Source organism: Macrobrachium rosenbergii, chromosome 42 (assembly GCF_040412425.1).
Source record: "Macrobrachium rosenbergii isolate ZJJX-2024 chromosome 42, ASM4041242v1, whole genome shotgun sequence".
Classification (NCBI taxonomy): domain Eukaryota; kingdom Metazoa; phylum Arthropoda; class Malacostraca; order Decapoda; family Palaemonidae; genus Macrobrachium; species Macrobrachium rosenbergii.
The window spans coordinates 33720380-33747879 of record NC_089782.1 but is presented as its reverse complement, the minus strand read 5'-3'; the positions used below and the strand labels follow the sequence as shown (position 1 = coordinate 33747879).

Sequence of the window (27500 nt, the reverse complement as noted above, 5' to 3'; positions counted from 1 at the left end):
CACCCCCCATGACATATAAGCGAAAAGTTCAGTAAGCACTCGGTTGCATTGTTACCAGAGAAAGGTCCTCCTCGGACCGACGCGCAATTTGGAACACAATGCAGGACAAAAACGCTTCGCCAAGGTCCAAAGTCCTCGGCGTTATATATATATAACGAAATGCTGTTATCTCCCTTCGGGCAGAGACGCAATTTTGAAGGAGGAGGTCCCACCAACCGATTCGATTCTAAAGATGGTAAGCTTAAGTGTCGTTTCGTGGTGTATCAGATAAGTTATCATTGTAAAGTATGGTCGTCTATCAGACAAATCATTAGTTGTAAAGTATGATCATCTATCAGACAAATCGTTATCATTGTAAAGTATGGTTGTATATCAGACAAATCATTATCATTGTAAAGTATGATCGTATACCAGACAAGTCATTGTCATTGTAGAGTATGATCGTATATCTGACAAATCATTGTCACTGTAAAGTATGATCGTATATCAGACAAATCGTTATCATTGTAAAGTATGATCGTACATAAGACAAATCATTATCATTGTAAAGTATGATCATATATCAGATGAATCATTATCATTGTAAAGTATGATCATCTATCAGACAAATCATTATCATTGTCGAGTATAATCGTATATCAGACAAATCATTATCATTGTAGAGTATGATTGTGTTTCAGACAAATCATGGTCATTGTAAAGCATAATCGCATACCAGAAAAATCGTTATCACTGTAAATTATGATCGTATCAGGATCCAGTCGTATATCGGACAAATCATTATCATTGTAAAGTGTGATCCTATATGAGACAAATTATTATAATTGTAAAATGTGATCCTATATGAGACAAATCATTATCACTGTAAAGTGTGATCATATATCAGATAAATCATTATCGTTGTAAAGTACGATCGCCCATCAGACAAATCATTATCATTGTAGAGTATGATCGTATATCAGACAAACCATAATCATTGTAAAGTATGATCGCATATCAGACAAATTATTATCATTGTAAAGTATGATCGTATCAGGATCCAGTCGTAAGTCAGACAAATCATTATCATTGTAAAGTATGATCGTACACCGGACAAATAATTATCATTGTAAAGTATCATTGTCTATCAAACAAATTATTATCATTGTAAAGTATGATCGTCTATCAGACAAATTATTATCATTGTAAAGTATGATCGTATCAGGATCCAGTCGTAAGTCAGACAAATCATTATCATTGTAAAGTATGATCGTACACCGGACAAATAATTATCATTGTAAAGTATGATTGTCTATCAAACAAATTATTATCATTGTAAAGTATGATCGTCTATCAGACAAATTATTTTCATTGTAAAGTACAATCGTATATCAGACAAATCATTATCAATGTAAAGTATGATCGTATATCAGACAAATCATTATCATTGTAAAGTATAATCGTATATCAGACGAATCGTTATCACTGTAAAGTATGATCGTATATCAGACGAATCGTTATCATTGTAAAGTACAACCGTATATCAGACAAATCATTATCACTGTAAAGTATGATCATCTATCATACAAATCACTATCATTGTAAAGTATGATCGTATATCAGACAAATCATTGTCATTGTAAAGTATGATCGTATATCAGACATATCATTATCATTGTAAAGTATGATCGTATATCAGACAAATCACTATCATTGTAAAGTATGATCGTACATCTGTTCCATATGAATAGGGTTCATCTTCTGAATAATAATAATAATAATAATAATAATAATAATAATAATAATAATAATAATATTAATAATAATATATCAGACATATCATCATTATTATAAGGTTTCATTGTAAGGTATGACCACAGGGTCAATAGTGCTAAAAACTCGAATCAGGGTTAATCATAGGTCTCCCTACTCATGAGAATATCGTGCGACTGGAACTTTCAAAAGTTCAAGGGAAGATGCAATGCATTGCTACCCGAATGCGATTCTCTTTGTATCTTAATATTTTACTCACATTTTTTATCCATTTATTTATTAGGCTGTCAGGATAATGTTGTCTATGGAAAGGGGTATACATGACTTTTTATTTATCTAAATTTACATGAATGATCTGTAGTCTATGCACAAGTATACGTGCCTTGCCATTTTATCTTTAAATTCACATGAATGATCCGTAGTCTATGCAAAGCGGTATACATACCCTTTAAATCTACATGAATGATATGTAGTCTACGCAAATGGGTATACATGAATTTTTATTCATCTAAATTTACATGAATTATCTAGACTGCAGGATGGCAATGTCTAACTCGATGATTTCCCGTCGCAGGATAAAATCCTTTGGGTGTCCGTTCTCATCCTCATGCCCCTGAAAACCGACTTCGCTCTGGGTATCCCGTTACCCCAGGTGACAGGGAGACCTTTGATACCCCAGGCGCCAGCGGCGGCCGCCCCAGCTACCTTCTTCACACCTGAGGTCTCGTTCGCCATGGAGCAGTTCATGCAGGAATATAATAAGCAGGTGAGCTCGAGGGAAGACCTTCTTTTAATATCATAAGCAGGTAAGCTCTAGAGTAGACCTTTTATTATAATAAGCAGGTAAGATCTATAGAACTTCTTTTAATATAAGCAGGTAAGCTCTAGATAACACCTTTTAATGTAAGCAGGTAAGCTCTAGAGAAGGCCTTCTTTTAATATAATAAGCAGGTAAGCTCTAGAGAAGACCTTCTTTTAATATAATAAGCAGGTAAGCTCTAGAAAAGATATTTTATTATAATAAGCAGGTAAGCTCTAGAGAAGACATTCTTTAATAAAATAAGCAGGTAAGCTTTAGAGAAGACCTTTTAATATAATAAGCAGGTAAGCTTTACAAGAGATCTTTTATTATAATAAGCATATAAGCTCTAGAGAAGACGTTCTTTTAATATAATAAGCAGGTAAGCTCTAGAGAAGATCTTTTAATATAAGCAGGTAAGCTCTAGAGAAGACATTTATTATAATAAGCAGGTAAGCTCTAGAGATGAGCTTTTTTATAATAAGCAGGTAGGCTCGAGAGAAGACTTTTTAATACAATAAGCAGGTAAGCTCTAGAGAAGACCTTTTATTATAATAAGCAGGTAAGCTCTACAAGAAGCCTTTTTTTATAATAAGCAGGTAAGCTCGAGAAAAGACCTTTTATTTTAATAAGCAGGTAAGCTCTAGAGAAGACCTTTTTTTAAAATAATAAGCAGGTAAGCTCTAAAGTAGACCTTTTAATATAATAAGCAGGTAAGCTCTAGAGAAGACATTTCTTAATATAATAAGGAGGTAAGCTCTAGAGAAGAACTTTTAATATAATAAGCAGGTAAGCTCTAGAGAAGACCTTTAGTAATATAATAAGGAGGTAAGCTCTAGAGAAGACCTTTTAATATAATAAGCAGGTAAGCTCTAGTGAAGACCTTTCAATACAATAAGCAGGTAAGCGCGAGAGAAGACCTTTTATTATAACAAGCAGGTAAGCTCTAGAGAAGACCTTCTTTTAATATAACAAGCAGGTAAGCTCTACAGGAGACCTTTTATTATAATAAGCAGGTAAGCTCCATAGAAGATCTTTTAATATAATAAGCAGGTAAGCTCGAGAAAAGACCTTCGAGTATAATAAGCAGGTAACCTTCTCCTAAGTAGAAAAAGTATTATCCTGATAAATTCCTTCAACAGATGAGATTTTTTGAGACGAGTAACTTCACTATAAAACAAGTAAAAAATGCGCCGAAGTTTCATCGGCGCAATCGAGTTTTCTGTACAGCGTATAATCAACGCCACCGAAAATAGATCTAACTTTCGGTGGTATGGGTATAATGCTGTATGAGCTGCGGCCCATGAAACTTTAACCACGGTCCGGTGGTGGCCTATTCTCTATCGTTGTCAGAAGCACGATTATGGCTAACTTTAACCTTAAAATAAATAAAAACTACTGAGGCTAGAGGGTTGCAATTTGGTATGTTTGATGATTGGAGGGTGGATGGTCAACATACTAATCTGCAGCCCTCTAGCCTCAGTGGTTTTCAAGATCTGAGGGCGGACAGAAAAAGTGTGGACGGACAGACACAGCTGGCACAATAGTTTCCTTTTCAGAAAACTAAAAATGTGAACTTTTTCGATTTTAACAGGTTCTTAAGAGGAAAAGTAAATATAATCAAGCCCTGAATATGCAAACTTCTTAGATTTCGACAAACTTCTTAAAAAATGAAAAGAAATTTAATCAAAACTGTTTCAAGTGTACCCCAGAAACAACCAATCAATGCAATAGATTCTGATGCAAGAAAGGCTCAATAAAGCTACATATATAATGGTTCATGTGTACTCGAGTGCATTTATACTCAGCAGCTTCCGATGCAGGTAAGGCTCAATAAAGTTTAATATACAAGTTAATATGTAGCCAAATAAGCGCATTTATACCCACGGGGGGAGGGGGGGGGCGTGTCTATGCGCAATAACAATACAAACTATCTCGCCCTCTCTCAGGGAAAAAAACTCATTTGGGATAAAAATTAATATATTAAAATTAAACATTATTTATCAGGATCATATTCTTATAACATATAGAATGTATGTACATACGGGTAAATTGTATATATATATATATATATATATATATATATATATATATATATATATATATATACTGTATATATGTATGTATGTATGTGTTGTATATATATATATATATATATATATATATATATATATATATATATATATATATATATATACACATACAGAGAGAGAGAGAGAGAGAGAGAGAGAGAGAGAGAGAGGTAGTTTATCAGCTGTCATTCAGAGTTTTCCCAGGGAGCGCAGGGTTGTATATATATAATTTTAAGATGAACTTCTGCCACGACTTCTTCAGGCACTCATATCAGCGAGTTTCCCGGACGACCCACAACCAGGCCAGCCACTGGCCGCCACTGCACCTCAGCCAGCCCTGTTCCCCACGGCCCCTCCTCCTGCTCCTGCTGCTGCTGCGCCTTCGTCAGCAGCTGCTGTTGCTACTGCGGCAGCAGCAGCCAGCGTCGAAGGGAGTGGCGCCGCCGCAGTTGCTAGGTAAGTAATTATTGTGGAAATGTCATTCATATATTGGTTCATTCAGTATCCTTAGGTTTTTCCAGTATTTCACATAGCTTACTAAAGTAGAGAGAGAGAGAGAGAGAGAGAGAGAGAGAGAGAGAGAGAGAGAGAGAGAGAGAGAGAGAGAGAGAAATCTAGTTTATCGCTTTTTATATGACTTTTGCTTTTAGCAGAGAGAGAGAGAGAGAGAGAGAGAGAGAGAGAGAGAGAGAGAGAGAGAGAGAGAGAGAGAGAGAGAAATCGAGTTTATCGCTTTTTATATGACTTTTGCTTTTAGCAGAGAGAGAGAGAGAGAGAGAGAGAGAGAGAGAGAGAGAGAGAGAGAGAGAGAGAGAGTTTATCGCTTTTTATATGACTTTTGCTTTTAGCAGAGAGAGAGAGAGAGAGAGATCTAGTTTATCGCTTTTTATATGACTTTTGCTTTTAGGAGAGAGAGAGAGAGAGAGAGAGAGAGAGAGAGAGAGAGAGAGAGAGAGGAGAGATTTAGTTCATCGCTTTCCATATGACTCGCTTTTAGCAGAGAGAGAGAGAGAGAGAGAGAGAGAGAGAGTCACATACGCAAGCTCTTGGAAAACAGCATCTTCCAACGAAAATTCTCTTCTCACAATGTCCTCTCATCAGCGACGATTATCTAACTCGTTCCCTTACCATCCGAACAGCGCCACCGCCGCTGCTTCGGCGCCGGCACCCACATACACCATCCCGGAGGCGTACGCCCAGTACTACGCCCTTCTGGCACCCCCGCCGCCACCTCCTCCTCCCGCGGCGCCTTTCTTTGGGTAGGTCCTCGACGGAGCGGGACACTCGTCAGGATGAAGATGTGAGCCATTTTTCTTCCGATCGGGAGAATCGATTTTGTTTGGGACAAATATTATCCGAATTGACCCACCTACATTATTATTATTATTATTATTATTATTATTATTATTATTATTATTATTATTATGCAAAAGATGAACCCTATTCATATGGAACAAGCCCACCTCAGGAGCCACTGACCTGAAATTCAAGCTTCCAAAGAATATCTGTATTATTATTATTATTATTATTATTATTATTATTATTATGCAGATGATGAACCCTACTCATATGGAACAAACACCCGCCCCCCCACAGGGGCCACTGACTTGAAATTCAAGCTTCCAAGGATTATTATTATTATTATTAAACAGATGAATCCCATTCTTTGGAACAAGCCCACCTCAGGAGCCACTGACGTGAAATTCAAGCTTCCAAGGAATATATTGTTCAAATGCTGCTTTGACCACTGGTTCTGCCCTATCTCGCGGGGATTATTGTATAAACATGATTCTGGTTCCTTTATTAATCTAATCCAAGATCTCGTCCTGGACCAATACTCAAGGAAATTGGTATCTTCTTATCTTTCGTTTTTAGGTGAATTTTGTGGTTTTTGGTCCGAAGGTCCCTTTCTTGCTCTTGACGCCCCCCAACCCCCCCTTTTTTATTTGGTAATCGGGCCTACTTTACATATGGGCATTAGATTTCCAGTCCAGCCAGTCTCTACATTAAAAGAAACGTGTATTCTATCTCTTCATCTAAGAGACAATTTAACTAGGCCATGATCTCAATTGTTATTATTATTCAGAAGATGAACCCTATTCATATGGAACAAGCCCACTACAGGGGCCACTGACTTGAAATTCAAGCTTCCAAGGAATATTATTATTATTATTATTATTATTATTATTATTATTATTATACAGAAGATGAACCCTATTCATATGGAACAAGGCCACCACAGGGGCCACTGACTTGAAATTCAAGCTTCCAAAGAACATTATTATTATTATATTATTCAGAAGATGAAACATATTCATATGGAACAAGCCCACCACAGGGGCCACTGACTTGAAATACAAGCTTCCAAAGAACATTATTATTATTATATTATTCAGAAGATGAAACATATCCATATGGAACAAGCCCACTACAGGGGCCACTGACTTGAAATTCAAGCTTCCAAGGAATGTTATTATTATTATTATTATTATTATTATTATTATTATTATTATTATTATTATATATTCAGAAGATGACCCCTATTCATACGGAACAAGCCCACCACAGGGGCCACTGACTTGAAATTCAAGCTTCCAAAGAAATTATTGTTATCATTATTCAGTAGATGAAGAACCCTCCTCATTGAAACAAACCCACCACAGTGGACCCCTGACTTGAAATTCAAGCTTCCAAAAGAATATTAAGGTGTTCATTAGGAAGAAGTAAAAGAGGAGGTGAAGGGAAGTACAGAAAGAAGAGATAGAAAATCCGAATATCCTTCCCTCCCCCCACATCTGCCAGCCAACTCATATAAACCAACCAGTACATTTGTAGTAACTGCCAAAGAAAATGATATTGTAACATACTGCTGATACTATAGACTCTGTCTCCCAACACTTCTATTTATTTATATGTTAATCATTCCTTTTCACTCTCGTTTTAGTTTAGCTGACCGTTGATCGTCAATAGCGTGTTTATCACATTAATGAAGTGTTTAAGTACTTCGTTTACAGATTCTTTGGTGAAATACCACATTTCTATAATAAAATACTATTAAGGAATGTTTAAAAAAATGTGCTAGGCATCATTTTACATTTTATGTTAGACTATAAGGAACGTCACTTTCCACTAGTGGTAGATTTTTGGTTTAATACATTATAACTTATATGAACCTTGGTAGTTTTATTTCAAGTGACCCTTCTTTTTTTAGTTTTCTGTAAAAGAAAACTATTGTGCCGGCTTCGTCTGTCAGTCCGCACTGAGGCTAGAGGGCTGCAAATTGGTATGTTGATCACCCACCCTCCAGTCATCAAACATACCAAATTGCAGCCCTCTAGCCTCCTCAGTAATTTTTATTTCATGTAAGGTTAAAGTTAGCCATAATCGTGCTTCTGGCAACGATATATGACAGGCCACCAAGGGGCCGTGGTTAAAGTTTCATGGGCGGCGGTTCATACAGCATTATACCGAAACCACAGAAAGCTAAATCTATTTCCGGTGGCCTCTAGCGGCTGTCCAGAAAACTCGATTGCGCCGAAGAAACTTCGGCGCATTTTTTACTTGCTTACCTACTTTATCGCTATGTTGGAATATAATATAGTCTTTAGGCCAAAGACCAAGCGCTGGGACATACGAGGTCATTTAGCGCTGAGACGGAAATTGACAGTTAAAAGGTTTGAAAGGTGTAACAGGAGGAAAACCTCGCAGTTGCACTATGAAACAACTGCTGGAGACTATGAACGGAGGTACTGTAAAAGGAATGTACTGGGTCGCACTCACAGGCCGAAGGGACGCCGAGAAGAACCCCGAGTAATGCCTACAACGCACCGCGGGAGGCTCACTGACGGCACTAACCCCGCTACGGAGAAAGATTGTGTGTAGGACACTGTGTCTCCACCTAACAAAAATGGCTATAAACAACCGTAAATCATTTTTATTTATTAAAATAAAAACACAAAAGAATTTCTACTCAATGAATGAAAAATCAAAACTTCACAAATGAGAAACCGGAATTGATCGGTTTATTACACGACGTGGCATCTCTGAAGAATTGTTGCCCTCTTACGGGACATCTTATAATTCTGTCTGTCGGTCTCTTTGAAAACAGAAAAATGCTAAGGAAAAAATAATATATTTCGATATCTTTAACTTTATCGCCCCTTCCCTCTCGTATAAAAGTGACCTTGTCAAAAATACATACTTTTGAATGACTTGATTCTCTCTCTCTCTCTCTCTCTCTCTCTCTCTCTCTCTCTCTCTCTCTCTTTCACTACATATCAAACTCATTCGAAAGAGAGAGGAAGGCAGAAGAGGGATAATATATAAATATATAATATAATTACTCTTAAATATCAGATAGAGAAGAGACGATTAATAACTCCAGTTTCTGTCCATCCATTGATATATATATATATATATATATATATATATATATATATATATATATATATATATATATATATATATATATAACCTAAGAATGTAAGTATGTACGTATGTATGTGTCTGTATATATATATATATATATATATATATATATATATATATATATATATATATATATATATATATGTGTGTGTGTGTGTTTTTGTGTCATCAACCTACCTTGAAGCAAAAAAAAAAATCATACCTTCCATACCTACGTCTCTTATTAAATTGAACAAGGCCAGATCGTGTGAATACTATCTACTTTCTCTCTCTCTCTCTCTCTCTCTCTCTCTCTCTCTCTAAGAAAAAATAAATAGTCGCTTGGGATAGAAATGAATATTATTAAAACTAAATATCATTTACCACAATTAAATTCTTATTGCAACATATAGAAAGTACATAAATTCACCCACATTATATATATAATATATATATAATAGAGTATTTATATATATATATATATATATATATATATATATATATATATATATGGTAAATAAAAACATTAAATTCTCTAATCCTTTTCCCCAGTCATAAGATAATCGTCGTCGTGACGGTAACTATATATATATATATATATATATATATATATATATATATATATATATATATATATATATATATACATATACATATATATATATATATATATATATATATATATATATATATATATATATATATATATTCTCCTTTATAAGAATTCTACAGACAAAACACTCTGACGTTTCGGTCAATATATAATAAATAATAACAGTAATTCTTCATGTCAGGCGTCGTCTGGGACGGGCGGAGGAGGGAATGTGCGGAGAAACATTCCCTTCCCATAATTACGTGCACGCCCATTGATCTCAGAACAACGACGCACGTACATTGCGGTAAGGGCGAAAGAAGGGTCTATCTTAACCTACGTACATACGTACAGTCATTCACCTTGCGATTATGGATTGGGATATATTTAGGCCTAAGGCCAAGCGCTGAAAGGGAAAGTGAGAGTAGAAAGGTTTGAAAGGTGTAACAGGAGGAAAATCTTTAGCAGTTGCATTATGAAACAATTGTTAAGAGAGGGTTGAGGAAAGTAAGATGGAAGAGAAAGAATACGAACGGAGGTATAGTAAAAAGAATGGAAGGGGTTGCAGCCAGGAGCCTAAGGGACGCCGCAAAGAACCTTTAAGTAACGCCTACAGTGCACCGCGTCTGGTGCACTGATAATACTACCCCCCAACGAGGACTTTGGGAATATGCTTCAAGAGAAGTACAGAAAAAAAAAAAAACTTGTCAGAATTGTACGAAGACAAGTGTCCCAGAAGTTATTATATTCCCGTCGAACAATAGACCTATAGGCCTATCTTCTCGACTCTGACCTTTATTTCCACCAGACTCTCACCTCCACTGCGCGGACCGGAAGCTTCCTGTTTCTTGCTCATTCACCCGTGACCTTTAAATACAGGTGACATTACACACAAGTCACCTTGATCAGCGAATTTCACAGTTTCACCTCAAGGGGAATGACAGTGAACTTGAAGAACAAAGACAATTGTCACCACTTAGTGAAACCCCTTTCCTTTTCTGATTTTTTTTGTTTTTTATATCCGTTATTTGCTATTTACTTTCGACAATCGCCAATACGTGATTCGGTGACGCCCTTGAATTAGTCCCACGTACATACACACACACACACAAATACTGAGTGGCCAAGGCCGAATCACATAGGTTATGGGGTCCAGAACCACTGCAGAATTTCTCAAAATGAAAACTGCTCTTGAGAGCTTTTATTTCCAATATCTTCTAATCACCAACGTTTGAATTAGTCCCCAAAACAAACACACGCACACACACACACAAACACGCTTCTGCAAATTGAGCTAAGTCAAAGAAGGTGACAGATGTAAGACGTTTCAAAATATATCTCAGAGAAAATAAGTGCTCTGAAGGTTACAGGAACTCCTTAATAATATTTTACACTCCAATGACCACTTATCTCTTGGAAAAAAATTATATATATATATATATATATATATATATATATATATATATATATCCCTCTGGCCAGGTCAGAGACTCAGAGCACGGCACTCTAGGGTAGGTAAGGCTCGGATGCATCCTTATGGAGTCAGTTGAAGCAAACAAGTACAACCATTATTGGAGGAAATTTAAATGGGCGTACCGTTTGGAGCAATGATGTAACTTGTATGGTAATGAAGACTGAAATAGGGAGGGGGCAGTACTATCTGATATGGGAAGAGTGAACACCTCTAATACTTATAAGCAACCAGGACACTTGATCAAGTACAAGAGCAGTGCAAAATCAAGTCAAATCGACTATATCTTGTAAAGCACAGAAGAAAAGATTAGGTAGAGCTGAAGGACTTGCAAAGTCCATCCCTGGGGACCATGTAGCTACACATCATTTACTAAGGACTTGCAAAACAGTATAGCAAAACAGGTCTTACTGGCAATACATTATCTTACTGTCTTAGGCAATGTCAGTCATTTAAGGGCCCATCAACAACTGATAACTCATTCAGCGACAATGATGCTCAAGTTTTGAACAGAGATTTTGCAATGGAAAAGACTTCCCATTAGCATTCACTGAATGTAAAATGCAGGAGGTAAAACAGGAATTAATAGGTAGGGTCTACTAAAGAGCAGGCCTAGGCCATTTCCACAGAAGGGGCCAAGAATAGTCGCACCATTCTGACCACAAAATCACCACTTGCAAACATTAATAAAACAGCTAATCATATTGGTCGAATGTGTTAATACACAGCTGATTATACAAACCTACCTGTGCGTATAATAAACAATACATCAATGGAACGTGTATCATCACATACCTGGTACCCAGGATGCCGGCAGCCAGCAGACACAACAAACAGGGACAGCCTGTTGGTGAGATAAATGGTTTGTCAGTAAAATGAATAGATATGTTATGAATTTCAAATTCTTTTGCAAAGGCTACACTGATAGTGGCGGGTGGATACTTAATATATATATATATATATATATATATATATATATATATATATATATATATATATATATATATATATATATATATATATATATACAGCCTATATATACTTGGCACTAAACGAATGTGGTCACCTTCTTACTTCTTTTTTTTTCTAAGTTCTCTTTGTGTATAACACGATCATGTGAATTAAAGCTCCTGATCGGATTTTGTTTGTCCCAGTGCATTGTGGGTATGGATGACTCTTCTCTCTCTCTCTCTCTCTCTCTCTCTCTCTCTCTCTCTCTCTCTCTCTCTCTCTCTCTCTCTCTCTCTATATATATATATATATATATATATATATATATATATATATATATATAACGTTACGTTTCTTTTAGAATATCTGGGTAATATGGGTACGTGAACAATGCAGGGAGCTGACTGGTTCGTTTAAATTTCATCATCGTGTCGGATTTTGGAATTCAATCATTGTTTTAAAAACAGGGCTTCAGTTTAAAAAAACTTGTTAACAAAATCGATTTGTTAAAAAAGGCTTCAGTAAAAACAAAGCTTCAGATACTAAAAAAACAAAAAGGCTTCAGTTCAAGATTATCAGCATCAGTTAATAAAATCGGCTTCATTTAAATAAAATATCCGCTTAAGTTAAAAAAACCGGTTGCAGTTCAAATAAATCGATTTGTTAAAAAACGCTTCAGTAAAGAAAATAAGTTTCAGCTAGTAAAAAAACCAAAAAGGCTTCATTTCAAGATTATCAGCATCAACTAATAAAATTGGCTTCATCTAAATAAAATATCGGCTTAAGTTGAAAAAAAAATCGGCTTGTTACAAAAAAAAAATCCGATTTCAGTTAAAAAAAACCGGTTCTAGTCAACGGTCATTGTTTGTTTAGTGCAGACGTGTTAAACTCTTGCCCCTTGTATTACGCGTTTGTGTATGTTTGTATGTGTTCGTGCGTTTCGAGAACAAACAAGTAATTTAAAGATAAAATGGAAGCCCCGTACATCCTACAATAACACGGTGGAGCAAAATACGATAGAAAGAGATACGCCTATAAGGAGGTACTGTATTCTAAACGTCACCCTGGCCTACTGCCGTAACCTCGAACTCTGTTCAAGGTAAGGTTTAATTGAACGAACGTTTGGGAGTTTTGTAAACGTTTTTCCTGTAAACCATCATCGTTTTCTGGGGTTTGAAATACTCGCCCATGTTTTATTGTTTGTTTTAAATGTTTTCTGACGTTTAAAATATTCACCCATGCTTTATTGTGCGTTTTAAATGTTTTCTGACGTTTGAAATATTCACCCAGGTTTTATTGTGTTTTAAATATTTAAAATATTCACCCATGTTTTATTGTGTGTTGTAAATGTTCTCCGACTGAAAATATTCACCCATGCCTTATTGTGCATTTTAAATGTTTTCAGACGTTTAAAATATTCGCCAACGTCTTATTGTGTTGTAAATGTTTTTGACATTCCTTTCTGTAATAAATGAGTAGGGTAGGCCTAAAGAGGTACTGACCCCCCTCTTAAATTATGGGACCACTGGGGGAAACCGAAGCATTTCGGGTGGAGAAAAATACAAACAGAGTGAATTACAAGGCTATAGGCCTATTCTAACATTTTCGTGATAATTCCGCAATTTCTAATTATGATTAAGGTTCATTAGAGGTTTTTAATGTGACATTACACACTAGGTAAGGACTGGTAACCTAGGTTTTGTTGGGGTTGGGCCAGTTAAGGTGGTGCCCTAGGCTAGCTTACGTTAGGTGTGGGTAGGTTGGGTTGCAACCCTATTCCTTTAATTTACAGTGCCCTAAGTTAGGTTAGGTGGGTTCTCGGTATGGCAGAGTCTCCCTGGCTAGGTAAGCCTTTGGTAGCCCAAGTTAGGTTAGGTGGAGGTTTGGGGGAGAGCAAAGCCTCCATGGCTAGGTAAGGCTCTGGCATAAAAAGTTAACATAGGTTCAAAACCCAATATGTTAATTTAAAGTGCCCCAAGTTAGGTTGGTTGGATGTCTGGGGGGGGGGGGAAGCCTTCCTGGCTAAGTAAGGCTTTGGTATCCTAAGTTAGGTTAGGCCAGGTTCAAAACCCATTATTTTAATTTACAGCACAGTATCCTTGGATAGGTTAGGTTTGGGGTTCAGGGGGACAAAATCCCCCTAGCTAGGTAAGAACCCAGCCCCCTAGTTTAGGTTAGGTTAAGGAGACTTGCGAGCACAGCATAAGAACACCAATATCGAGTTGTGGTACTAAAAGTAAAGTAATACCAGCATATTGGTAGTCCTCTTAGGTTTAAAATTGCCCTAAACTCTTTATACCATTACTTTATTTAATGACTCTTTGCCCAGAGAGACTGAACTAGTTTTAATATGCCAAAGCAAATAAGTATGACCCTTAGGTTTGAAATTATCAGTCCTGAACTCTTTAAGGTACATTGCTTTGTATATTTAAATACTCTTTGCCATGAGACTGAACTAGTTTTAACTTTCCAAAGCAAATAAGTTGGCCTTAGGTTTAAAATTATCAGCCCTAAACTCTTCGAAAGGTACATTACTCTAATGAATCTTTGCCCAGAGACTGAAGTAATTTTAACTTGCCAAAGCAAATAAGTATGACCCTTAGGTTCAAAATTCTTTAAGGTACATTGCTTTATTTAATGAATCTTTGCCCAAAGACTGAACTAGTTTTAACTTGCTACAGCAAATAAGTATGACCCTCAGGTTTAAAACTCTTTAAGGTACAGCACATTGCTTTATTTAATGAATGTTTGCCTAGAGACTGAACTAGTTTTAACTTTCTTAAGCAAATAAGTATGACTTAGGTTGAAAATTATCAGCCCTTAACCCTTTTGAAAGTAAATTACTTTATTTAATGAAACTTTGCCATATAGACAGAACTAGTTTTAACTTGCCAAAGCAAAAAAGTATGTGGTCAGAAGTAGGTAGGTGTTAATCTCTGTTGTACTGCTTAGTAAGTAAGGCGCTGTTAAACTTAGCAGATTTTTGAGAAGGGCCTGACTATTGTCCACATAAAAAAATAATAACCTCGCTGCGACGCCAGTTTTAGTAACCATAAACCAATGAATCTCCAACTATAAGGATTTTGTTGGTCATACAGTAAAAGAGTTTTTGACACCACTGCTCGTTGTCAAGTCCATTAAAATAGGTTTTAAAATTGAAAAATTATGTATAATACGTTTGTGTGATCTATAAATGAAAAATACACAAGTATCCGATTTTCATAAATTACGGTTATTACGCACCGGATCCCAGTGAAGAAAAAATGAAATATTACCCAGAAGCAATATAGGGTATTATTTTTATTGTATTATTTTTGTTGTACTCGTAATTTTCAAACTTTCATAATCATTTTTCGTACCTGTCATTTTCGATTTATTCCGTTTATAGTTATATAGATCTTTTTATGTATTTTTATATTTGTCTATGGCCAACTGTGTACGAAATAAAGCTTTTGGATTTGAATTTGAATTGGAAAAAAAAACATACGATCTTAGTATTTTTCTGGGACAAAGAAAACGTACACCGTAATTTTAAAGAAAATGAGAAAAAATCGGCGCGAACGGGTACCTTAATAAAAACAGATACTAATCCAAATCTGTTCAATTGTGGATTCTTATCTCCCCGGACAAAATGAGTGTTAACATATTAATTTCATGCGACAGATCAATTTAAATGGAAGTAAAACTTTTTAAAGCAATTGTGGGGCTGTTTTTAATTACGTACACAACTGTTTATGCAATAGACGATTGACCAATTTAGTGGGCCTGATATCACTACGATTCTGGACCGTAAATTTTTTACACTTACATATCAGAGAAATCGAAGACTATTAATCTTAGTCCAAATACCTTCGTATTTTCCCCTGTGTAAACTAAATCTCTAACACAACGGAGGAAATGATTTTGTAAATAGCAATGAATATACAGTATATACAAAAGTTGCACAAGAGTTTGCTGTATATATGTCTGCCACAGTCTTGTGATACCCCACTTCAGTCACAGGCAGAAAACAAGTGAAAACGACTAAAGGAAAATGAACGATCTGAGAAGGAAAACATATCAGGATATTAACAAGGTACCAGGTTGTGGTTTCCATGAAATCAGTTCAGTCACAGACTGAGTCTGTGAGGAGGCTGTATCTGGTCACCAGACTTTGGGGGCGGGGGGGGGGGGATGTTTTCATTATAGGTATGCCAGTTCTAACCTGCCGGTGGAGAACCAGTCCTCACGTCTGTGTGGCTGCATTTTGAGCATTTTACCTTTGCATTCTAGGAAGGGTTGGGGCACCTACATGGAGTTATTTGATTTTCTGAAACGTTGGGCACCGTTTGGCCCATGTTGGTTTGCTCCATGCTAAATGAAAAACTGGTTTTTACCACTTGCCTGTTCTATTCCTGGAGGGGTGAGGGAAACTGGTTGGTGTGACGAAAAGACGGTTTGTATACAGTACTTCTAATGTTGGTGTCTTCCCACCATAGGCTTGGTATGGACATGCAATAATGTCCTGTTTTGGCGTCTTGCAGTTGTGCATCAGCGAGTTCATCATTATTAATCCATAACTAGATTCCATTGGTTTCTATCCTGGATAGTGTGTCTGCTTCAGTGTTCATCCCATGGCCCCCTCACCATCGTGTCCCCAATCGTTTCGGTATTATTATAATGAAGCTTCACTGTATTCAAATTTATTAGTGCAATAACCAATCTTCCTAAACAAATGCAAACTCATCAACTAACAGTGAAACCGCCCTATTATAATATGTAAAAAAAAAAAAGGCAGCAATTGTGTGCATTTGCAATGAACAAGGTCATTTGGCAAAGAAGTGGGGTTATCATTAAAAAAGTAACATGGAAAATATAAATATGGAAAGAATATTTAATTAGGCTATATGTGTATTTATAAATGAACACTATCGAGGGAACATAAAATACTATTACTAAAGTTATTATTATTAAGAAATTAATTAACTGTTGTGAAGTGCAACCATCAGGTAATGCTCTTCACTCCAAAAATGGGCGGAATTTCACAGAGGACAGAATGAATGGGGCTCTCAAATCGGTCCACTGTGAAACTTCCAGTAAAGTGCTTAGTAATTTGTTATGCAATTGTATAATGAATCTTTTATATACTACAATTTTCATTCGTATATTTTATTACAGTGAAATTTACTATATATTAATCACATAAACAATTTAAAGCAATGACAGTAGAGAATGCGTTAACATCAAGAAAATATTCTGATAATTCTCACTCGATACAAACATTCTACTTGGCAACATCAGAAGCCGAACGTTCTTTTTCTCTTCAACGAAACTTATTACTTTGGTTTCATAACCGAAGAAAGAAAGAGTAAGTTGCAAAAAAACGTCACATATATAAAAACTGTCGGAGAAAATAACAGTACATTCACCAGTAATCAAGAGTTTGCACAAACGCAACAGTTCTAGTCTCAGAATGTTTCGCTCGCAACCATAGAGAATCGAAGTACGGATATGGGATGTCTAAAAGTCTTTTGTTATTCATTGTTTTCACCTATTTTCTTTGCCTTTCATCACTTCCAGACGTTGTTTCTTATCAATGCGATTGTAAAATTTGGGGTTTTCCTAATTGCATAAAGTTGAAAAAAAAAGAAAGTTTCCACTCGACAATCTCCATGACACTTGAGTTCATTGATCATTCATTAGCCGAGGAAATTCATTCAAAACTCGCGAGTAGTTCACATTCAAAAAGAACAACGATAAATGTTAAGATATAAGAGTCATTTCATGTGTACATGCATTCGGAATCACCTCATTAACGATACTTATTAATAATATTATCATTGGTGAACAATGGAAAATACTGATGGTATTTGTATAAGATGAATATATTCTCGTCGAATTTATGATGGCTTCGAAAAAAAAATTATAAATTCTTTTAGATTCGAGGGGGAGCGCCCCTGCTCTTATCATCATCGACTTAAAAATATGCAATAATTTTGTTTGTTAATCAGCGTACCGATGATAGATAGCCTGGGAAGGTTTACTGGTAATTCATCGCCAAACAAATTGGATGAATTAATCGATTCATCTAAAAAGTAATGGGATTAAGTAACCAGTTCATCTCCTAGCTAACCGGGTCACTGTGAGCAGTAAGTAAGCTATGTCCCTTCCCAGTTCATAATCAATTCTTTCTCCATCAAAAGGGGTTTTGTTGACAACCGCAACATTGACGCTTTGACAAATACCTTTTAGTGTAATATACAGTGGACTTTACGAATGATTAAGGTAAAATGAGTTTGTCTGGATACGTTTCAGAGCATATTTTCTAAGTGACACACGATTCAAAGCATGTTTTATAAGTGATACACGGTTCAAACCACATTTTAAAATTATTCGATTTATGAACTGACAACACATTATTCCAACCTGAAATCATTTAAATAACAACGGGGACTTACTTACACCGATTTTCAAAAATGCATTTTTTTTTTTCAAAACTAAAGACATTACTGAAGAAAATACGATTACCAACATTGATGAAGAAACATTAAAGAAATTCATACGATTTCTACCAACATGGATAAAAGAAAACGTACATCTCGGTAGCTTCCAATAGAAAACCACGCGTATACATTCGAGTATTTATGGGTGACTACAGAAATCGAAAGGCCTGTGTAATATCTCTATTTACGATCAATAAATCTCCTTAACTATCCTAAGCCTAAAAGTAATGGGAAACAAGAAAAAAGCAAGACACTGCGGCCTTTAGCAAATGGGATGTCAAACACCATTAAAAATAAAAATGATTGGACGAAGGAATTAATCACTGACTCGGCCTATTCATGAATTTGCAAACTACTTACCTGGCAAGTCTATAGTTCGTCGGTATTGTCCCTTATGAGTATGTTGTGTTTACTACCAATATATATATATATATATATATATATATATATATATATATATATATATATATATATATATATATATATATATATATATTCACATATTCACACGCCACAATTCTATAAAGTAAAATGGACATCAATTGCGAACCCATCTTGTCCGAAAGTATTTTATCCTTTTTTCATTTCCCAAGACTGTAGGCCTATGTGATTTTTTTTGTAGAACATTGAAAGTCTTTAGTAATAGTCTGAATATGCCTTACGCGTATCTCAGACTTTTCCTGGATGTTTAGCCTTAACACCGGATCTAGAATAACCTTGCATCATTGCGAGTAGATAAGTCAAGGACAAACGCTCACCAGTATATGTATATATATGCATAGGTGTGTGTATTTATAATGTAAGTTATATAAATATATTCTATATTATATATACGTATAAATGTATTCTATATTATATATACGTGATGAAAGTGTATATATATATATATATATATATATATATATATATATATATATATATATATATATATATATATAATATATATATACATACACACGCTATCAAAAAACACAATAACGAAATTTATTTTTCTCAAAGCTAAGAAAAAAAAAACCGAAGAAAATTACATCGGGGTAAACTGCAATGCAATAAACGATATTTTATCTAGAAATTTAAGTTTCTTATTCTCTTAAATTCTGCTACCGAGTCTAGACAATCGATCCGAGGAACGGTAATTCAAGAAGCCCCATTCTTTCCTAGAGTATATATATAACCTTGCGAATCAACAGCGCTTTAAAAACTTAAGAGGACGAGAACCGTTACGCCTGAACTTGAACACGAAAATAAAAATAGAGACAACCTGAAGGTGAGGAAGCCACATGCATTCTGTTAAGAGGAATTTTTCTCCTTTGTCGTAGCTTTGGGGCTAGACCAATGATCGCCTCTTGATCGAGGTGTCTCCGAGAGATTTTAGCCAATGATGTCCTGGCGAGCGAGCTCGGTCTAATCGGGAGGGTTACAACCAGTAACGTGATCTCTCAGACTTCGCCTTCTCTGGGAATTGGGCGTGGTCGCTATTTAAAGGAAAGAAAAAAGAATTAAAAGATTTCACCGCACAAATATAACACTGGAAGTTGTTGTCTCCTTAGAGACAGGAAGCGGACCGGTTGGGAATCTATTTTAAAATGGTTTTATCGGTGGCAGAGACTGCTTTTGCAGCATTTCTTGTTGCAGACGGGTCTGTAGACATGAGGAACTGGTTCTCAGAGTGGAGCAGAGAATAGTCTATTACAGTTGGAAGAAGGAAAAAGGATAATTTTGCGATGTGAATTTTCAAAACTATGACACGCCATGGGAAATGCATTTCTTCACAAATACATTAGCATGTTTGCTAGACTATAAATATTGGTTTTAACACTTACTGTCTACATATTTACAAAAAATGTGGATAGTGGAAGCACATGAATTGAAACTGGAATATAAAATTTAGGCCAAAGGCCAAGCGCTGGGACCTATGAGGTCATCCAACACTGACAGGGAAATTGAGAATGAAATGGTTTGAAAGGCGTCACAGGAGGAAAACCTCTCAGTTGCACTATGAAACAATTGCTAAGAGATGACGGAAGTAAGATGAAAAAAAAAAAATATATGAAAGGAGGTACAGTAACAGGAATGAAAAGGGTTGCAGCTAAGGTCCTAAGGGACGCCGCGAAGACCTTCAAATAATGCCTACAATGCACCACGTGAGATGCACTGACGGCACTGTCCTCCCTGCGGGGACCTAGGCTGTGAAAATAAGTGATTTTGAAAATGCATGCAATTCCCACGTAAGCTAAAAGGAAATACATCATTTCCTCTTCTTTGCAAGATCCTATAACCTTCATTTGTTCAAGGGACGGATGTACCGCTTCCTCCATGGGGCAGGGCTGCGGCTACAGGGATTAGACGCGGTGGTTATTCATTTTATTTTCGGTTTCCATTCCTATGCTGTTTTATTCTTTTTCTTTATTTGTCACTTTCCTTCCCTAAAGTGACACCATTAATTTCCTCAGAGCACCGAGTTGCGAATCTCACTGAGATCCTTGAGAGAGAGAGAGAGAGAGAGAGAGAGAGAGAGAGAGAGAGAGAGAAATATTACTCAGTATCGTTTGGTCATTAAGGACTGAATTAGTGGCTCATTATATATATATATATATATATATATATATATATATATATATATATATATATATATATATATATATATATATATATATATATATATATATATATATATATATACACACACACACTCAGCATAAGACGGCTTACCCTATGGTTTACAGAAGTTTAAAGTTCACTGAACTCTGTAGACAGTGAATATGGCGATTTTTAAGTCTAAAGGGGCGACACCTACTTGTAATGATTCTGTCTGAAGGGACTGGAAGATGAGAGAGAGAGAGATGTCTTCCGTAGGTGGGGGGTGGGGGGGATAGTGCCTTCAGTGCACCTCACGCGGTGCACTGTAGGCATTCCTTAAGGCTCTTTGCAGCGTCCCTTCGGCCCCCTAACTGTAACCCCTTTCACTGTATCTAAGTTCATATTCTTTACTTTCCTCAACACTCTCCTAACAATTGTTTCATAGTGCAACTGCGAGGTTTTCCTCCTGTTACACCTTTCAAACCTTCTTTCCGTCAATTTCCCTTTCATTGATGAATGACCTCATAAGTCCCAGAGCTTGGCCTCTGGCCTAAATTCTGTATTCTACATTCTATTCACTGGGTAGCGATTACAGACTTGCAATCACTATTATACAGATTACAGCGCTGCTTCCCCCAGACTTAATGTGTCTGAAAGTAGATAATTATTATCATTATATTTTTTAAATGATTTCCATCCTCCTTCAAGGGGGAGTTCAAAGTTCAAGAGAGAACGATGACTGTCACTTTCCCTTTACTCAGAAAATGAGAAAGGGTCGATTGGAAAGAGATTCTTGCCCGGTTGACTGGCTTCGTTGAGAGATTCGGGATCTAAGTCGAGAAATGACGCTTTTGGAAGGTAATGCAAGTCCTTGACTTTGCGCGCGCGCGCACGCACACACACACGTGCGTGTGTGTGTGAACTTATATATGTGAGAATGAAATATAGAATTTAGGCCAAAGGCCAACAAGCCCTGGGACCTATGATGTGGTCATTCAGCGCTGAAAGGGTAACAAAGTAAAAAGTTTGAAAGGTGTAACTGGAGAAAAACCTCGCAGTCACGCAGTCACACTATGAAACAATTGCTAGGAACGGAGGAGGTACAGCAAAAGGAATGAACGAGGTCCTCAAGTAATGCCTAGGCTATAGTGCACAGCGCAAGGTATACACTGACGACCCTTGCCCTCCTACGAAGCTTATAAATGTATGTTTATACACATTTACAACAGACAGTTGAACAGAGTATTATTTGCAGGTGTCAGGTGGAAGGAAAAGAGGAAGACCTGAAAGAGATATATAATGGAACTGACGCCATGAGTATCTGTATGAAGCAAGGGGGTGGTTGACAGAGCTTAACAGTGCAGTGTGTGTGTGTGTTTGTGTTTGGGGGGGAGGTGGGGTGTTGACGCGCTAATGAGCCTGACGTAGATGTAATGTGTAGGACTACGTTGTCGTAAACGTTCCAGGCGCAAATCCTGCTCCTTTCTGAAGGGAAGTAAGACGACGTTTGCAAACGTAGCACTTTCAAATAATTACCGATGGCATTCACAAATATTCAGTTGGAATAACTGACGAGATATGTGCTTGTGTGTGTGTGTGTGTGTGTGTGTGTGTGTGTGTGTGTGTGTGTGTGTGTGTGAATGTGTGTGTGTGGATAATGGATTAAATGTGTACGAGATCGTCTGTCAATTGAAATTAAACTGGACAGGAACTATGGTACTAATCAAGGTCTAGAGAATGGTACTAACGACAGTACTATGGCACTAATTCGCCGTCCTAAGTGGGTGGGGATGGGGGTAGGGGAGTAGAAGATGGGTGAGAATGAGAGTGAAAGAGGGAGGTAGTATAGACCTGTTTGTGGGTGTGGGGAAGGAGGGACTAGACGCGAAGGAAATCTGTGAAGCGTAACTGATTTTGAATGAAAAAAAAAAAACGAAGTAACAAAGGTGTTGCTTTAAAGCTTTTTTTTTTTTTTTGTTCTCTCAAACCTCCTTCCGCATTACTGTATGCTGACGATAGATCTCTCTTGTTTAAAGGACGTAGTGGAGAGAGAGAGAGAGAGAGAGAGAGAGAGAGAGAGAGAGAGAGAGAGAGAGAGAGAGAGAGAGAGAGAGGGAAAAATCCCAAGAACATTGTAATCCTTTATATTATCGAGAGCTAAATCCCTAATATTCCCCTTCAGGAAAGGGAAGAATGTTGAAATCCCCTGAAGAAAAAAATCCGAGTTCTATAGTAATATTAAAACATAAAATGTACATGTAGGCCTAAGTGTTTAAATAAGTACCTGAAAATACATTTTCGACAATATAATGCATGAATCAGCAATGATATACCACTATATCGTCGGTTAGTTTATTAATACGGAAGATTTCATTGTAAAATTATGCCGTATATATATTTATATGATACATAATTTTTTTGCAAGTCGATAGATGGCTAAACATCGTATATATACGCGATAGTATTATTTTTTTTTTAAAACAAAAGTCATCCGTGGTAGAAGGTGTCTTAACAAGTTATACGTATACGAACCAATAAGGCTTTTATTAATCGTGTATAAAATATGTTTTTATTTCCGAATATATATGGAGTGCGCAAGAGTAAGTAAAAGAAGGTTTAAATACCCCCCTTTTTTATCGGAAAAAAAACACGTATATATATATATATATATGCAAGCTCATGCGAGGTTCATACTTATAAATATTACAGACTGCAATACCCACTGCATTCGTTGCCAGATGAATGACGGTACAAACACAGCAATTTCTTAGTCAGGAATTCTTGAGAAAGGCGTGAGGCTACGTAGCCATTACTTGTCACTGGGTTACGACCTTACCAGATAACCAGACGGTTAGCTCATCGGGTTTTTGGTTATAATTGGTGGTTAATATCAGCACAATACAATAGGTCGCGAGCGTGCAGTTCACAGCCGTGCTTTCGGAATTGTTCGACGGAAGAGGATTATTAAGGACTATTTTTCGAAAAATGTCAGCAGATATTTACGGTCTTTCATTTATAGATTTTTTTGTTAATAGTTTTCTAATTTATGAGTTGTATATTAACCTTTTTTTATAATTTGTTTTAAAGGAATACCAAGACTATTTTCTGGAAAATATCAGGAGATAGTCCTAGGTAAGTCCGTTGATTTATAGATTCTCTCTAATAATAAAATCTAAAATATGAATTGTGGATTAACCTTCATTTATCAGCTATTATTTATAATTTATTTTTTTGCATACGAGTATTATACCCCGTCAACGTTCGTTTAGGCCGGTGGAAACGTCTATAGGCCTATACTACTTTGTAGCCTCTCTCTGATCAAAGTTTCTAAAATAGGTGTGGACCAACCTTCGTTTATCAGCTTTTTGTTCATAGATTTATTTTTTGCATTATATTTTGTCCACGTCCTTTTACGCCGGTGAAGACGTCTATAGGCCTATATTATCAGTCTAAAACTCTCCAGCCACTGAAGATCTAACTGCTGTTCTTATTAAAGCAATTTAATGTTTCCTTTCAGAATGATTATACCCTTCAAAGAAACAAACTGTCAATTTGCTTTATACTTTTCATTTCTACGCTTAATTAATGATGATACGTAACGAATCAGTTAAGGTTAAGCTATACAATAAAGACAGGTTAAATTTAAGTCAGCAATTAGTACTTCTTGAATAATGCACACTTTAACGTTTTAGTTAGTGATGATTGTCAGTGATTATATAGCATGTGGATGTACGTCTATAGTCACATGTGTAAAAACATGTGTAGTCTATATATATATATATATATATAATATATATATATATATATATATATATATATATATATATATATATATATATATATATAAAGAAATAATTAACACAACCACGTGTGGAACAGAAACAAATTTCTGACTCACATCAGGATCGAACCCAGGTCTTGCCTTTCAATTGAAAGACCTGGGTTCGATCCTGATGTGAGTCAGAAATTTATATATATATATACTGTATATATATGTATGTATATATTAATGTATGTGTGTATACCTGTACTGTATATGTATAGGCCTATACATAGTGTAAATATATGTATATATATTATACATAATTTCCGAACTTCATATGGCTAAGAAATTTCCATTTATATGTATATATATGAATTTACAGTAAAATATTAAAAAATAATTTGAAAAAATAAAAGGAATTTACTCACCTTCTTCGTTCGTTGCAAAAATATCAGTCAAGCTTCATTGAAGCTGTATATTAGAGGGGAACTGTGCTTCATTTTAACCAAAACCTTTTCAAGTGGAAATTAAAACAAGCCGCGAGGAAACGCCTTCCATTATTCCTTCAATTCCTGGTGGAAGCTTTTCATTCTTTTCGAAGCTGAAATTGTTGTTGATGCTTTTCAAAAGGTGTACTGATGCCTTCATTATGCGTTACTGGCTTCAGTATTTCAACAAGAATTCGCTTTCAGTGGGCCTGAAGGCTTGCTTCCCCTTAGGGAGGTAGTACCAACAGTGCATCTCATGCGGGACACTGTAGGCATTACTTAAGGTTCTTTGCAGCGTGCCTTCCATCGGCCCCTAGCTGCAACCCCTTTCGTTCCTTTTACTGTCATTCCTTACACATTCTCTTCCTTCCATCTCACTTTCCAGTCTCTCCTAACTGTTGATTCATAGTGCAACTGCTTTGAGGTTTTCCTCCTGTTACACCTTTCCAACCTTCTTAATTGTCAAGTTCCGTTTCAGCGCTGAATGACCTCACTGGTCCCAGTGCTTTTGGCCTAAATTCTATATTCAGTTCAATTCAATTCAAGGCTTGCTTGAATTTTGTTCTTTTCGAGGCTGAAAAGATTGACCTCTCAAAGGTAATTATATCCCGCCGTAAAAGACACTTGTTTTTTCTGACAGTGTTTACGGAGATTATAACAAATTATTTATAAGCTTCGAGTCAGAAAACGTTTACAGATATCACTAAGTAATATTTATAAGCTTCGAGTCAGAGTTCTCCTATGTAATTGTAGATTTACATATTTCAATAATCCTTAAATAAGTCAGGTCGCATAGACCCAAGCCTAAGTTTCCGCGGTTAGGCCTAGCTTATTTGGCTTCCATGATGCCAAGCGGATCTCCGGCATTTACTCTAGCTTCAGATGCATTATTTAAATCATCTTTTTTTCACTCCATTTCAAAAGATTCAGACAAAAACAAAGCATGGAAAGCACACGAGCCTATTTGTCAAAACCAACCGCTGTACCACGCGGTTTAGAACGGCTGTAGGTGTTCGTCAACCTTTTCTAGACCCTTATTCGTTTGATATTTGCTAAATATTCTCTCCAAGTATGCAACTGGCATGAAACTTTGAGCTAGGACAAAAATTGGGCATTTTCAAGACGACTGACCACGCAAATTGACACACACACACGGGCACCTAATCACTATGTTAGACACGGGGTGACTGACCTATAGATAGCAATGTTACTGCCTTTATAGAGTTGCTACCATACGTGGCTGAAATTTTGGTTTAATATAATAACATGACTGTATTCTTTCAGCCATGAAGAATGACACTGACTTATAATATAATAAAAAAGGGATATTTTATAAACTATCATAAACGGATAATTGAGATTACGAGGTCAAAATTGCTACTGCCACTATCTCTTTATAGGGTTGTTACCATACGTGGTGGCTGAGATTTTAATTTACCTAGTATCAATAACAAGACCACAGGCTTTCAGATATGAATAATGATACTGGCGTATAGTATAAAAGAAAAACATTTATCAACTGTCAAAAATAGACAATTAAGATCCGAGGGGCGGAAAGAGATATATCCTAACAGAGTTTGGTACTATTTGGCGAAGCCGTTTCCTGCGGCTACGATTTGGCGGGAGTGTTTTGGCGCCAATCCGTTTGACGCGAAGACAGTTTTTAAAAAGTTATTTTGAATACTGTCTGTATTCACATTTTATCAATGTATTCACATTTAATCATTTTAACTAGATACACGAAGCTTTTATTAGGTGTGAAACTTATGTGTTGCCGAGTTCCTGAGAATCTTGCTCGTAATTGTTATATGAAGCACTAGACCGAGTTACATTACAATTTTTTTTTCTAGTGGTTATCAGATTCAGTAAACTTGATTTTGTTTTTAAAGTTACGTTTCAGCTTTGAAACCTTTGAAGACTTGACCTTTGAGTGAATAGTTCGTTTTTCCTTTAGTTTTTATCTCAGATTAGCAATATATTTTTAGGGTTATCTCATTTGAAAGTTTGTTTTCTGCAAAGCTTATTTATGCATTCCTATGAATTTCCGTTTTCACAATTATTTTTTTTAGCCATGATAACTTTTAACTGTGGAATTTCATTACCTCGGTTGTACGTTCATAATCTTTGTTTTTGTCTTTTTTTA

The 27500-nt window shown here is 36.1% G+C and overlaps 1 protein-coding gene across 2 annotated transcripts in view; it reads left to right on the top strand.

Moving 5' to 3' along the window:
* The first annotated feature begins 12690 nt into the window (after positions 1-12690).
* Positions 12691-27500, top strand: part of LOC136828212 (cuticle protein CP1499-like) — a 118256-nt gene continuing 103446 nt past the window's right edge. The window contains exon 1 of one of the 2 annotated variants that reach the window (XM_067086054.1): positions 12691-13143. In XM_067086054.1, coding sequence (XP_066942155.1) covers positions 12962-13143 — 182 coding nt within the window. In that variant the 5' untranslated portion in view covers positions 12691-12961. The remainder of the gene's footprint in view (positions 13144-27500) is intronic. The other variant, XR_010849959.1, reaches the window with a different exon arrangement.